General features: G+C 40.8%; 1 protein-coding gene across 1 annotated transcript in view; it reads right to left on the reverse strand.

Annotated features, from left to right (window-relative positions):
- Positions 1–4,353: 4,353 nt before the first annotated feature.
- The window catches only part of vstm2la (V-set and transmembrane domain containing 2 like a), a 68,520-nt gene continuing 60,390 nt past the window's right edge, over positions 4,354–12,483 (reverse strand). The window contains exon 4 of the mRNA XM_074682497.1: positions 4,354–6,866. Within this exon, the coding sequence (XP_074538598.1) occupies positions 6,402–6,866 (465 nt within the window). The 3' untranslated portion in view covers positions 4,354–6,401. The remainder of the gene's footprint in view (positions 6,867–12,483) is intronic.

A 12,483-nucleotide genomic window follows, 5' to 3' on the forward strand; every position in this document is an offset into this window, starting at 1 on the left:
GAACTTGTAAAAGCTGATTGCCTGTTGGCATAATCTAAAGCAAGCCATAGAACAGAGCACCGTTGTCATATAGACTTAAAGCTATGGTCTTCGATCTGAAACCCAGTTTGGCCACCCAGCTTGTATCGCCCTACCTTGCCTCCTAACAACACGCCCCCTCAGACAGAGCAAGAAGCCGGCCGGCAGAAAATGTAACAAACACGACAGTCATCCCCCTTGTAACACACAGTCGCTTTTTCAATTAGACCGGCGCGATCAAGACCATAAATTAGTGGGCGAAGCGGGTCTGGCGTTGCCACTGCCAGCTGATCAGAGCAGAGCCGACTGTGGGCGAGGCTTTACCTTTCTTGTCGTGTCTTCACCAGCTCAGTTTACAATGCTCAAGATGTGTGGCTAACTTATGCTAAAATCTGTTGAAAGAGCCGACCCGTTCTGACCAGCAGCGTTCAGTCATTAGCTAGTATAGGCACAGACTAACCACAGTTATTCAGCTGACATCTCCCACTGTAGGAAACAGTCATTACCTGTTCAACAGAAATTTGTCTGTCTCAGTGTAAGTCTTCAGTCCCAAATCCTTATGCAGTTTTTTCCACATTTCTCCAATATTCAGTCTCAAGTGGAACCTGTATCGCTCATAATTCTTCCTTGCTTCAGCCTTTTCCTTGAAACTTTTTCATTTTCTTCACTGTGGAGGGTAACAGTAACAGCTTCCTGGTTTTGGTCTTCTCCGATTCCATGACGCCTCAGTAGCTGAGCAGCTAGCTGACGTGAGAGGGGTAGTGGGGAAGGACGAGGTGGGTCGTGGGCAGGACGGTGTGCAGCAGGGGAGACAGGGGATTGGATGGACTCATGCACAAACCCGAAATGAGGGGAACGGCGGTTTAGATTGGCCAATTATCATGCCATTTTGCAGCTGATGTACTGAATTGATTTTTTTTGTTCTTTTTGCTTTTTTATTGCATGGATCAGACTATCAGACCATAACAGCTTCATAAACGGTGTTATTAATTATCACCAACCTTACAAATCGTAGACCATAGCTTTAACTATTAATAGAACTGACAGATACTCGATGTAACATTTCAAGACATAGACAGAGTTATGGTTTTTAAGATTTAAATATCTCTTGCTATGGGTAAAGCATCATTCTGTGGTTGATGCTACTCCCAAACTCTGAATCATGAACAATTTTCACACATGGTTTTGAAAAACTTAAAAGTGTTTGAAACTCTTGGCATGAAAAGTTAAATTAATGAGCCGGTCTGGTGAAGAGTCTTTAGTTTGCCACTAATTTTACAAATCAAAGCGTTCAGCTCCTGCTGCAAATGTGAGAAATTTAAAAGAATTCCTGAAAGTCGGGGATTAAAAATGTTTGATCTTTCATCCCTGGAAAAAAAAAAATAATTTACCACATCAGCACTTGTGACTCACTGGAGGCTGTAAACACATCTTTAGAATTATAACATTAACACTGTTAGACTAAAAAAAACATTCCTCAATCTTGTTGTAAGAAAGCTGACGTGAAGGTTGGTTTGTTTAAGGGATAAAAGCTGGATTGTGTATGTTAAAGCATCAGCAGCTACCAGATCACAAGTCCCATTTGTCAACAAACTTCATAAAGAGGCTCACAAAATGATCCTAGGTGTTTTCTATGTATTCAAAGTTTTATCACTCTACCTTTCTTATGTTTTCAAAAACAGAATCATATGAACCTGCTGCACTGACTGCACACACATGTAGTGATGACTGTTGCAGTCGAGCTGACAACTGTAATACTAAACTGCTATTTTGGCTTTGGGGGGCATTTATTAATTGATGCCTGGCCCTTTTTTATAGAAGTGCAGAAGGATTCATCAGGATTAAGTTTCACAAACAGGTTGGAGAAGTCAGAAATTTTGCTCAGGTTTGTCTCTTCTCTGGGTTTTCTTACAGTTGAATAAAACTGGACTCATATTTGAATCGTATTGTGGCAGGTGTGGAGGGGTGAAGGCGGTGTGTAAGTGAAATGATGCCCTCACTAACCTCTAAGCTCTCCTGCCGCCCACATCACACGAGCTGTCTGCAAATGTGTCAGCGTGAGAGGAACACGGGGCACGGGGTTTTGCACCTACTGGGTAATTGAACGTCTCATGACAGGGATGTAGGCCAATCTATCTTTGTACCTGTTATCACTCAGAGACCTAAAGGGTTTCAGAGCAGTTTAAAACAAGAAAAAAAGGAAGCCCCCCCTCCCTTATCACATCACCTCACTGATGGGAGCGCTCGCGGCCTCCCTACCTCGTCGCTCCATAATGAATGTATGAGCCCTCCAGTGTGGGGAAACAAGATCACCACATGTTTTGTATTTAGCTGGCCTGGCTTAATGCTAGTGAGCACGGCACAGCGCCTCTTTATCTCATCCTGTGCTGTTGCTATTTATCCTGCTGCCAGTGCTGACAATAGCACCATTAGTCATCAGCAGCAGCGGAAGGAGGGCTTTGGCAGCACCTATTACACACAGGCAACTGCCTAATATCGTTTCTCCTTAATGCACACAGACACACAGACACACACACCGAGGGAGCCAGGAGCATACAGCTTCACCACAGCCAAGGTAGAACTAAACACATACTCAGGTAACACTTTAAAGATATCGATGTTTAGTGTCTGTTAGGGGAGGGTTTGTAGATGGACTTGTTAAACCTTAGGTGTACAAAACATGACTGGGGTTAAATGATACATTAGAATAATTTGATCTGCAACTTAAAAAATGAAATGAAATTATCAGAAGGTTTGACAATATTTTAAGACAAAGCAACATGTTTAATAACCCACAGGGTGAGCGTCATACAGCTCACTAGTATAATATAACTGGGAATGAAGTATTACTTTAGGCTCTCCTTTTTGCTATGAACTAAAGTGTATACTCATTCACGCCCAGACACACAAAACCATTTCAAACAATTTCAGTCAAACAATTTATGTCACCCTGCTGAGAATCAGGGGCCAATTCTTCAAACCAGCCAATCAAAACACTTAATAGATGTGGAGACTGTTTTTTTTGTCGTAGCCTAATTTCTTCCAACTACAAATCACCCACAATTACTTTAAGCAGAATCTAAAGAAGTGTATCAAAGCTTTGCTATACATAGTGATTACTGATAGCATCCCGTGATACAACTGCATGATAAACTTTTCTTTTAGTGATTAAGGTCAAAAATCAATCATTAAGTGTGGTCAGGCATACTTGTAGCATCATTACAGACTCATGGATCAAACCTCACCTGACCCTCAATTGTCTCTTGATACCAGTTGATAAGTGGTCAGTTTTCTGCAGTGTAATGTGCTGTGTAAAGATCAGCAAATTCTGGTTTCTGTCAAAGAAAATGTTTTCTATTAGGGGGCAATATAGGGAAAACATGTCAGGATTTAGAACATTTGTTTGTAGTTCAGTAGCCATTTACTTGTAGCGCAGCAGGCAGCCCGGTGCTCTAAGACATGTCCATATTGTGCAACGTTAGTGAATCCTGGTTAGCTATGTCCTGCCAGTCATCTACCAAGCAGAGCTAACGTAACCTCACTCTTCATTTTATTGATAGACTCTCAAGTTTGAACAGACCACTGCAGAATAACTGCTGACTGTGGGTTGGAATGAACATTATCACGGTTTAGCCCCCGTGTTAGCCTTTAGCTTGTGCTGTATCACTCTCTTGTTCAGCTTTCTTCTGCTCTTCTGTCCTTCCTCTGTCCGATAGTTAAGCTCCTGTCTCCACCATCACTACAAAATTAATCACAGAAATAGTTTTAGGCAGAAAAAAAACACAGATCTCTGTGTTTCATCTCCTCTCAAGACTAAACTTCATTAGCAGGTGTGGTGTTGTCATAGAGACTTAGACATCCTGTAAATCAATCCTGCTTGACCCAATCAAGAAGCTAAGAAGTAGCAATTTAAAATAACCCATAAACTGTAATATTGGAGCTGATCATCTCATTTTAAAGTGTGGATCATGATCAGGCATATATCTAAAAAGGGAGACTTTTTCCAAGATCACTGAGAAACTCTTCACAGCCCCTTTGAGTATAGTCTTGTGTCTTAAAATGTGTTTCTTTCTTTAACCCTGGCTGTTTATAAAGCACATTTCAGCTATAAGAGTTTCTGCAGAATGTACAGAGCTGTAGCTTTATACAAGGAGCCTATGCACAGTTCAAATGTGGTTTAGAGACACATTACTAGATATACTTAGATTTGGTTTATGCGCCTGGTAGAAAATGTAAATGTACACATAATTCAGAGTAAGATTCATTTCAGTGCCGTAGTAATGACTGGTGTAGATTGAAAAGAAAATGACCATTGGTTTGTTTCAGTTTCATATACAATTTATTCCATTTGATAAAGCCATACACTTAAAGTGAGACCAAACATTCTAGAGAAATGTACATTATCCCTCTTCATTTTTTTTTTACCAGTGATTTCTTCTTTACAAAACATTAAATCAAAGTTACTCATTGAGAAAGAAAACGATCCCAGATCACTCTCCCCTCCACTCGAGCCTCCTCTTAGTTTACAGCGAGCGGCGCCCTAGCAGCCTCTGATGGATAACACAGCGAGGACGTGGCCTTGAGACACAAACACACCGTATTTTAGGCAGTAACGACAGCCAATTTCAGTGTTGCACTAACAACATTTTCCTTTTACTTCTCACCCTCACTGCCCAGGGCCTCACAGAGTGTTACCTACACGCGCTTTAGCCCATTCCATTACTTCAGATTGGAGAACTGTCCAGCACCTCAAACAAGTATCTAAGCAAAGAGATTATCATCAGGTTATAAACTCAGGAGAATTAAAATGGCCTTTCAGATCCTATCAGAATCAGCCCCACATTGAGGCTCATTAAAAACATGGTGACACTTGTGTTAGCGGCCCTGCACATACAGTCCAGTAGTTTCAGAAACACTGTGTTAGTACTAAGATACATTGGGGAAACCCCTTTTCTGAGCAGCTATGAAGAGAATGTGTCATTCATCTGTCTGTACAGCACTTCTGGAGAGCGGTAAAGCAACGAAAAACAACTTTGAGGAACAGAAGCTTTTTTTGACAGGACACGACGGGAGAAAGTTTTAAACAATCTGAAACGAACAAATGACATAAATATCCTTAAGTAACTCACTGGCTTTGTGTATGGTTGGTTGAAAAAGTTTTTAAGAAAATTACTGAACATGCACTCACTTTATTTCCTATAATACAGTCGTATATACAGAGTGGGTTAGAGGCTTGTAGTGGAGAGGATTGAGGCTTTTTAAATGATTGATGAGCGTCAGGGTGAGAGTGAACTGAGCCCGGGTAGAAAGACAGCACTGCTCATCCCAAAAAGTAACTCGCACCAAGATGGATGGGTTTCTCCGATTGGTTTATCGCCACAGAGTTGATTCAGAGGCACACCAAATCAGATTTTTAATTTAGTGCCACAGATTTAGATGTTTTCACGGCTTTCCAAACAGGTGGCCGTCCAAATGGAACAACATGATTGATTTCTCTCAGCCTGAACAACCATGAACGGATCGAACCTGCAGCACAAAGGGAAGAAAAAAAATCATATTTTCTGTTGAGCTGCAAACACAAAAGCTCACAAGCACTGCGGGGTAAACACAGACTGTGATGTGCTTTGTTTGAATTGCACACAATTGTGGTTTAAATCCCAGTCTCTCCATTGTGTTTACGTCAACTCAGATGAACTGAGGCTTTCTCCATCAATGATAGATTTGTACTGAAGAAAGCCAGCTTTGTCTCCCTGCCACTAAGAGCAGAATAACTTGTTGAGTCTAAGGTGATTGCAGGGTTTGCACCGTTTTCATGTCCATTTTTTAAATACTCAAAAAGATGTCATGTAGCTTGTGCTTAGGGTGGAAAGCTAAGGAGTCAGACTGGAGGAGAGCTGGGTTTCAGTCAGTACACTTTTAAAATTAAAGAAACATTTTCTTCTACCAAGCATGAACCCATTTACAGGAGCATTGTCCTTTTTACCGACGGAGCATCAAATGGAAAAGTAAGGCAGAGGAAGGAGTATGAGCGTGAAAGCCGAGTCGGGTCATTTACAGTATCTGAAGTACAAGAGAAGCATGAGTTAACAGTAAGACAGGGTCTTTTTTGTTGGTGCTGAGAACAGAAACAGAGGAGCTGCTTAGATCTACACATCAGCCCCCTTAAGCTGAATGTGGTGAAGCCAGGCTCTATAGACAGTGAGGAGTCCAACCCAGATCCATACACAGCAAGAAAAAGCTACCTCCCTGGCACAGCGGAGCAAGCCGTGCAGCACGATTCTAAGTATTCTGTATTTGTACACAAGCTCACACTGTGTGGGGAGAGGAGCTTTTTAATGCTGTGACACACATTATTCCATCACTCAGGTGTATTTCACTAACATCTACAGTGTACAGCTGGGCTCGTTGCTGCAGTCATTGTGGCTGTGGTTACTGTCCACTTCCCTCTTCCTCAGCTCTCTGCCCGCCTTGTGCTGCTGGCTGTTCCCGCTGTGGCTGTGGCCATGATGGGTTGGCGATGAAGACCGCTTGCCATGTTCCTGGTGGTGCCCGTGGTTCTGGTGATGAGCGTGAGTGTGCTCTTTGGTGCCTCTGTGAGACTCCATGTCTCCGTCATTGAATGTGTCTCCTCCCTTGGTGTCATCCAGGGCCTCAAAGTTATCGTTGTGTGTGCTGTCGACGACGTCACTCTCTGGCACCACCTGCAGGTAAGCTCTGACACGGTGGTGGCGGGCACCTTCGTCGTCGCTGAAGTCAATGACACGGCACTCGTAGATGCCCTCATCAGATGGCTTGACTCGGGAGAGGCGGAGTTTATGGGAGATGTTGCTTCCTACAACCTTTACAACCTGGAAAAGAGACAAAACCAAGGAGGAATTTTAATGACACTGACTCATCATACAACAACCCATGTTTACATTTAGAAACAGGAAGCCCTAGAAGTAAAAAAGAGCAACCTTTTTTTATCCTGGAGATCAGTAAAGAACCTTTGTGATCGCAGCAGCAGGAGATTTAATAAGAGCCAATCACATCTGGATCAGAATCGTGGCTCAGCTGGCTGCATCCTCTCACTCGATGAAAGCAGAGCTACACGTTTTTTTCCTGACCTCTAGACTTTTTCCTGATTGGGTGAATAAGCTGGTTGCCTACAAACATACAGGATGTAGACTACTGACATAGATTACACACATGTATGCACATATTAAAGGGGCTGTGAGGGCAATATAGAAAAGCTCAGCAGGCAGAGCTAACGTAACCTCACTCTTCATTTTATTGATAGACTCTCAAGTTTGAACAGACCACTGCAGAATAACTGCTGACTGTGGGCTGGAATGAACATTATCACCAACAGTGATAATATTATCACTAACTGTGTTAAGCCTTTAGCTTATGCTCTATCACACTTCTGTTACACCTTCACTGCCATGACATCCTTCCTCTTTTTGCCAGTCCAGCCCCAGTATCCACCATTTCTCCAAAATTAATCCAAGAAATCCTTTTCAGAGGAGAAAGACACAGATCTCTCTTTCCTGCTGAACTTCATCAGCCGGCCTTCTGTTGCCATAGTGACCAAGTGCCATAAATCAATTCGGTCCTGTCTGGCCCAACTGCAAAGCTGAGAAACAGGATTCAGAAATAACCTATTCTGATAATCCCATTTAAAATTGCTGATTATGATCAGGAATATATAAAGATGTGAGAATTTTCAAGATCACTTAGAAAATCCTCACAGCCCCTTAAAACTGGTATTATGATTTTAACTTTTGTGTGTGTGGAATTGTGAAATATAACTTAACTGGCAGTTGTCAAAGTTTCGTCCTGAGTATTGCTTGAATCTAAACATTTAATGCGAGCAAACTTTCCAATATCTAAATGTACAGAAATATAAAGTGTCAGCCTGGTTTTGTGTTATGTTACTTATGTAAGTGGCTACGTTTTTTTTTCCTTTGTTCCTCATAGAAAGTTAAGCTTAACCATATTTCACCACTTTGTACTTTACTTGCTAGATTGTAGCTAAAACAATCTCTGTGTTGCTGTAATGCTGTCTGAAAGATGAATTCCTGCTCCCTATATTAAAGCATTTCCTTCACTTATTACTCTGACAAACGTGTATTTAAAAGCTTGATTGTGCATCTAATGGGTGGTTGGGGCTGAAGAAGTGAACAAAATGATCACTTTTGTAGGGCTTACAGGAGGTGACAACCTCAGGTGGTTGTAGTAATAATAATGAGGTTGGGTCTGGAGGATTTTCTTAAAATATAGAATGTCAACTGTTATGGGAATAATCCTGCTCAGTTGTCTCCCACGGGGCTTTATACATGTGTGTCAGTGTATGTGTTTGCCTCAACCCCCTACTCTGCATGTATGTGATGTTTTAGTTGTTTTCGAATATTTCTGGGCAGAGAGTGAGAATGATTACCTCAGCCAATCACAGAGCACCCAGTGTGCATGTGACTTGGCGTTTTGACACTAATGAGTGGAAGAAGCTGTCCTGAGTGATGCAATAGTGGACGTAGCATGGAGAAAGAAAAACACAACTATAGTGAAATGAAACACCAAAAAGATAAAGCTTTTTCCTAAATTAGGGTGAAGCTTGGCTCCAGTTTCACTCACTTCCGGGCACTTGGAGAGCAGCTCAAAATAAAGAGTGATGCAAGGTGTCTTTCTGCTAACCAGGTACGTGTCAAATACCTGTGATTAGCTTGTGCTAGCATGCCAAATCAGTTAGTGAGTGTAGCGATGCAACATGAAGATTATGTCAGTGTGGAGTGGATGTAAGGAGCAAACAAACAGGTTTTGATTCCCTTTACTTTCACTTTAGATACCACTATTTGAGTCCTGTGTGAAACCATTTTTAGTTAAATGCACAAAAAATACATATTTATCACATATTTGTGCCAGAATATATCTTGGCAGGGTGCAGTGACTCTCCGCAGTCTTGGTGTAATGGAGAAACTGCCAAGCAATCAGGCACTCATTGCTCTCAGCCAAGAGCTACATATTGAAATGAAATGTTAACTACTGAGCTTTTGACCTTTTTTCAAAACTTTGGACTGAGCCAGGCTTGTTATTTTTCCTTGGACAGTCTTGACGTTAAGCTAAGCTAAGCTAACTGTCTCATGGCACAAACTTCAAATTGAAAGACAGCCACAACAATAAGAATTCTCCTCTAATCAAACTGTAAAAAAAGGAAACTGAGACATGCATTTTCCAGAGTGAAGAGTGGTTTCTTAATTCCCTTTTTGTTGCGCTTATTTGTTGACATCCATTCGACACTTTCTCAAAGTGATCTGTTTCAGAGGTTAATGTTTTTTCTGTCTTTGATGTGGCTTTAAAGGGTTTAACAAGGGAAAAAAAGCCTGCTTAAATGCAGACATCCACACAAGTTGATGAAAAAAAGCAAATGAGACCTTCAGCTGTGATGCTGAGACCTCTTCTGTAGTGAGCTTTCAGACGCTTTACAGCCGACCTCCTCGGAGCCAATTACTCCCACTCATGCACACTCAGACAAAGGTGCTGCTTTACAAATTCTATTTGTGGCCTCGGAAGTATGAGGAGACTTCATCTTGGAGGTAAAAGCTTTGTGAGTTCACAGAGCAGCGCTGCTGAGATGATTAGAGTCTCTGGGTACATCATGAGATGTGACGCACAGAGATATAAATACGACTTCGTTTATCATCCACCTTCTTCCCTGTGACGCTGGCAGAGGTTGGTGTGTTCGAGACGATCCCTGTGTGTGTGAGTGTGTGTGTGACTGTACGTAAAAAATGAGCGCTTACTGCGATTTTGTTTCATTATTCATTTGTTTGTGTCGCCATATGTGTAAGCATCCACCATGTTTTTGTTTGATTATAAGTGCGGCAGCCACCATCCATTATACACAGGGAGCTCATAATGATTTTCCAGCTGTAGAGCCTGCAGTGATCGGCTTCACCCAAACACACACACACATTCACACACTCAGTCACCCAAAGCACAGCTGGTGCCTTCATTACAGCGTATCAGCAGCAGCTAGCCTCTTGGGAGGAGGGAGAGAGGTTTCATGTTTTTCTGTTTCAGTATAAACAATGAAAAATGCAAAGACCTTTGCAAACACAGCTTTGCAAACATACCTTTGCCTTTGCATATAAATTTCTTTCTTCCTTTTTTCAAATTCTTTTTAATTCTGTGCAGCAGTGTTTATGTGAAATTTAGTCCTCCTCCAGAAAAGAACTCTACAATTTTTTTCACAAGTTGTCAACATAACCAACACAGAGTGGATTATCCATTTATAAAGTTTTTTACATGCTAACATTTATGCATATTTGCAAGAAGTGAATGAAGCATTAAAAGTATATGAAGTATATTATTTGCCTGATTTGTTGTAAAAGAAAAGTGCTTCAGTGGAGTGCACCTTGTAAAGCAAGGTTAAAGTGTTTTTCAGGGATAAAGACTACATTTCCCATTAGTATTTGCACCCACTGTCACAAGGACTTGACTCTTCCCAAAGCGTGTTTGTTTTGAAGCAAATGAAAGGAGTGCAGATCTTTGTTCAAGACATGTTTTTTTTACCGGATTCGTACAACAAGGTAATGTATTTACATAGTGCTATTGTTTAAAGTGTGACAACAATCAAACTTTTTAATCTCAGTCTGTAGTTTAGTTTAATAGCTGGCTATATTTAGCACTACTCAAAGCCTAGGGACATGAGATGTTTCTGTAACTTATAGACTTATATTAGTGAATCCTGGTTAAATCCTACCAGTGCTTATCTACCAACTAAGCAGAGCAATCTTAACCTCACTCTTGATTTTATTATTATTTTTTGACAGCCCAGCTTCAGTTTTCACCATTACCACACAATTAATTCAAGAACTCAATTTCTAAGAAAACAAAACAAAACACAGATCTCTGTCCTCACTGCTAAATTTTGTCGGTGTGGTGTCATAGGGACAAGGTGACGTTAATCAATCTGGTCCTGTCTGACCCATTGACTGTATACAGAGTAGACTGCGTGGCTCCACCATTAACCATTGTATGGTTTTGAAGCCAAAATTCCCCCGTCACAGGTGCCACCATTGGCAGCAGTTGTGCAGCCGGAGTCTGCGCAGTAGAGACAGTGAGGGGCTCTGGGAGAATCTGAGTGGAGCCGGGTGACAAAAATGATATATATTTTTTTCTTTCAAGAGTCTAATCACGTCTTGACGCTAGCTCCTGACATGTTTCATTATTCCTGAAAAAAAAACAAAAGAACGGCAGCTGTCAATCATCGTTTAACGTGGTGTAAAGCCTTGTTTTTAACCTTGTATAACTAATTAAAACAAAACTTTCCAGAAAAAGAGGACTTGAATACAAGGTAGACAAATAATATTTTCAAACCAACATAACAGTCAGACATGAGAAACATTTCTATGGGGTGTATTAATTTTTTTAAGTTTGACCACAGCCTATCTGTAATGACTGGAGAGCCAGATTTTTTGACCTATAATGCAGCCAGCCACCAGGGGAGCAGTTTTTGTGGTGACCTCACTTGGAGCCGAGCAAGATGACGTCCATTTTTTTTTTAACAGTCTATGGTCTGACCCAACTGGGGCGCTGAGGAATATTAGAAAAAAACGGTTATGGTAATATGCTGATAATTTCATTTTAAGTTGTGGATTACAATGAGGCATGTATCTAGAAGTAAGACTTTTCAAGATCACTTAGTAAATCCTCACAGTCTCTTTAAAGCACATCTTGGACTTCAGCCCTGTTTGTGTTAAACCTGGGCGTACCTCCCAAGCCTGGGAAGGTCCTCACACTGCAGATGCTGACTGGTCTCTTGTTGTCTGTAAATGGGACTTTCAACTCAGAGCTGTAAATGCCATCCTGTTCTTTAAAAGTAGGGTAATTAATTCCAAATATATCAATAACCAAGCTGTTTTGTAATTACCGTTTTGGTTGCAGACTCTTCTGTTTCATTGTTGCACTCTCTTATTTTAATCATGTGGGTGTTTTTTCCACTGTGCTCAGAACATTTTTATCGGAGAAGAGAGTGGATATATATATATATATATATATATATATATATATATATATATATATATATATATATATATATATATATATATATATATATAAGCATAAGTATTAACCACTTATAACCGGCTTAGTTTTAGCCTAACTGGTGCACTCTGTCCTCAGAGCTGAAACTTTAAGAGCTATAATTTTAAAATCTAAAGTGTTTTCATATTGCAACTGGGTCAGCTTCCTTTTTTTTTTTTTTACATGGGACAGTTAGCATGTAGCAGACATTTAAGCTAGTGCCACATTGGTAAAAGGGTTGGGACTTCTTATAACCTTTAGCAGCAGTCCTTTAACATAGACAATTAAGAGACTACACTTACTCTCCTTTAGATTTAAAAATCACAAGCACTGCTGCAGATATTAATTCCTTTAAGCTGTCGATACAAGGCCTAAGGATCTAGTGTAGCTGATTCCCCTTCA

Source organism: Halichoeres trimaculatus, unplaced genomic scaffold (assembly GCF_033239565.1).
Source record: "Halichoeres trimaculatus isolate MK-OKI-2021-1 unplaced genomic scaffold, fHalTri1.1 fHalTri1_scaffold_11, whole genome shotgun sequence".
Classification (NCBI taxonomy): Eukaryota; Metazoa; Chordata; class Actinopteri; order Labriformes; family Labridae; genus Halichoeres; species Halichoeres trimaculatus.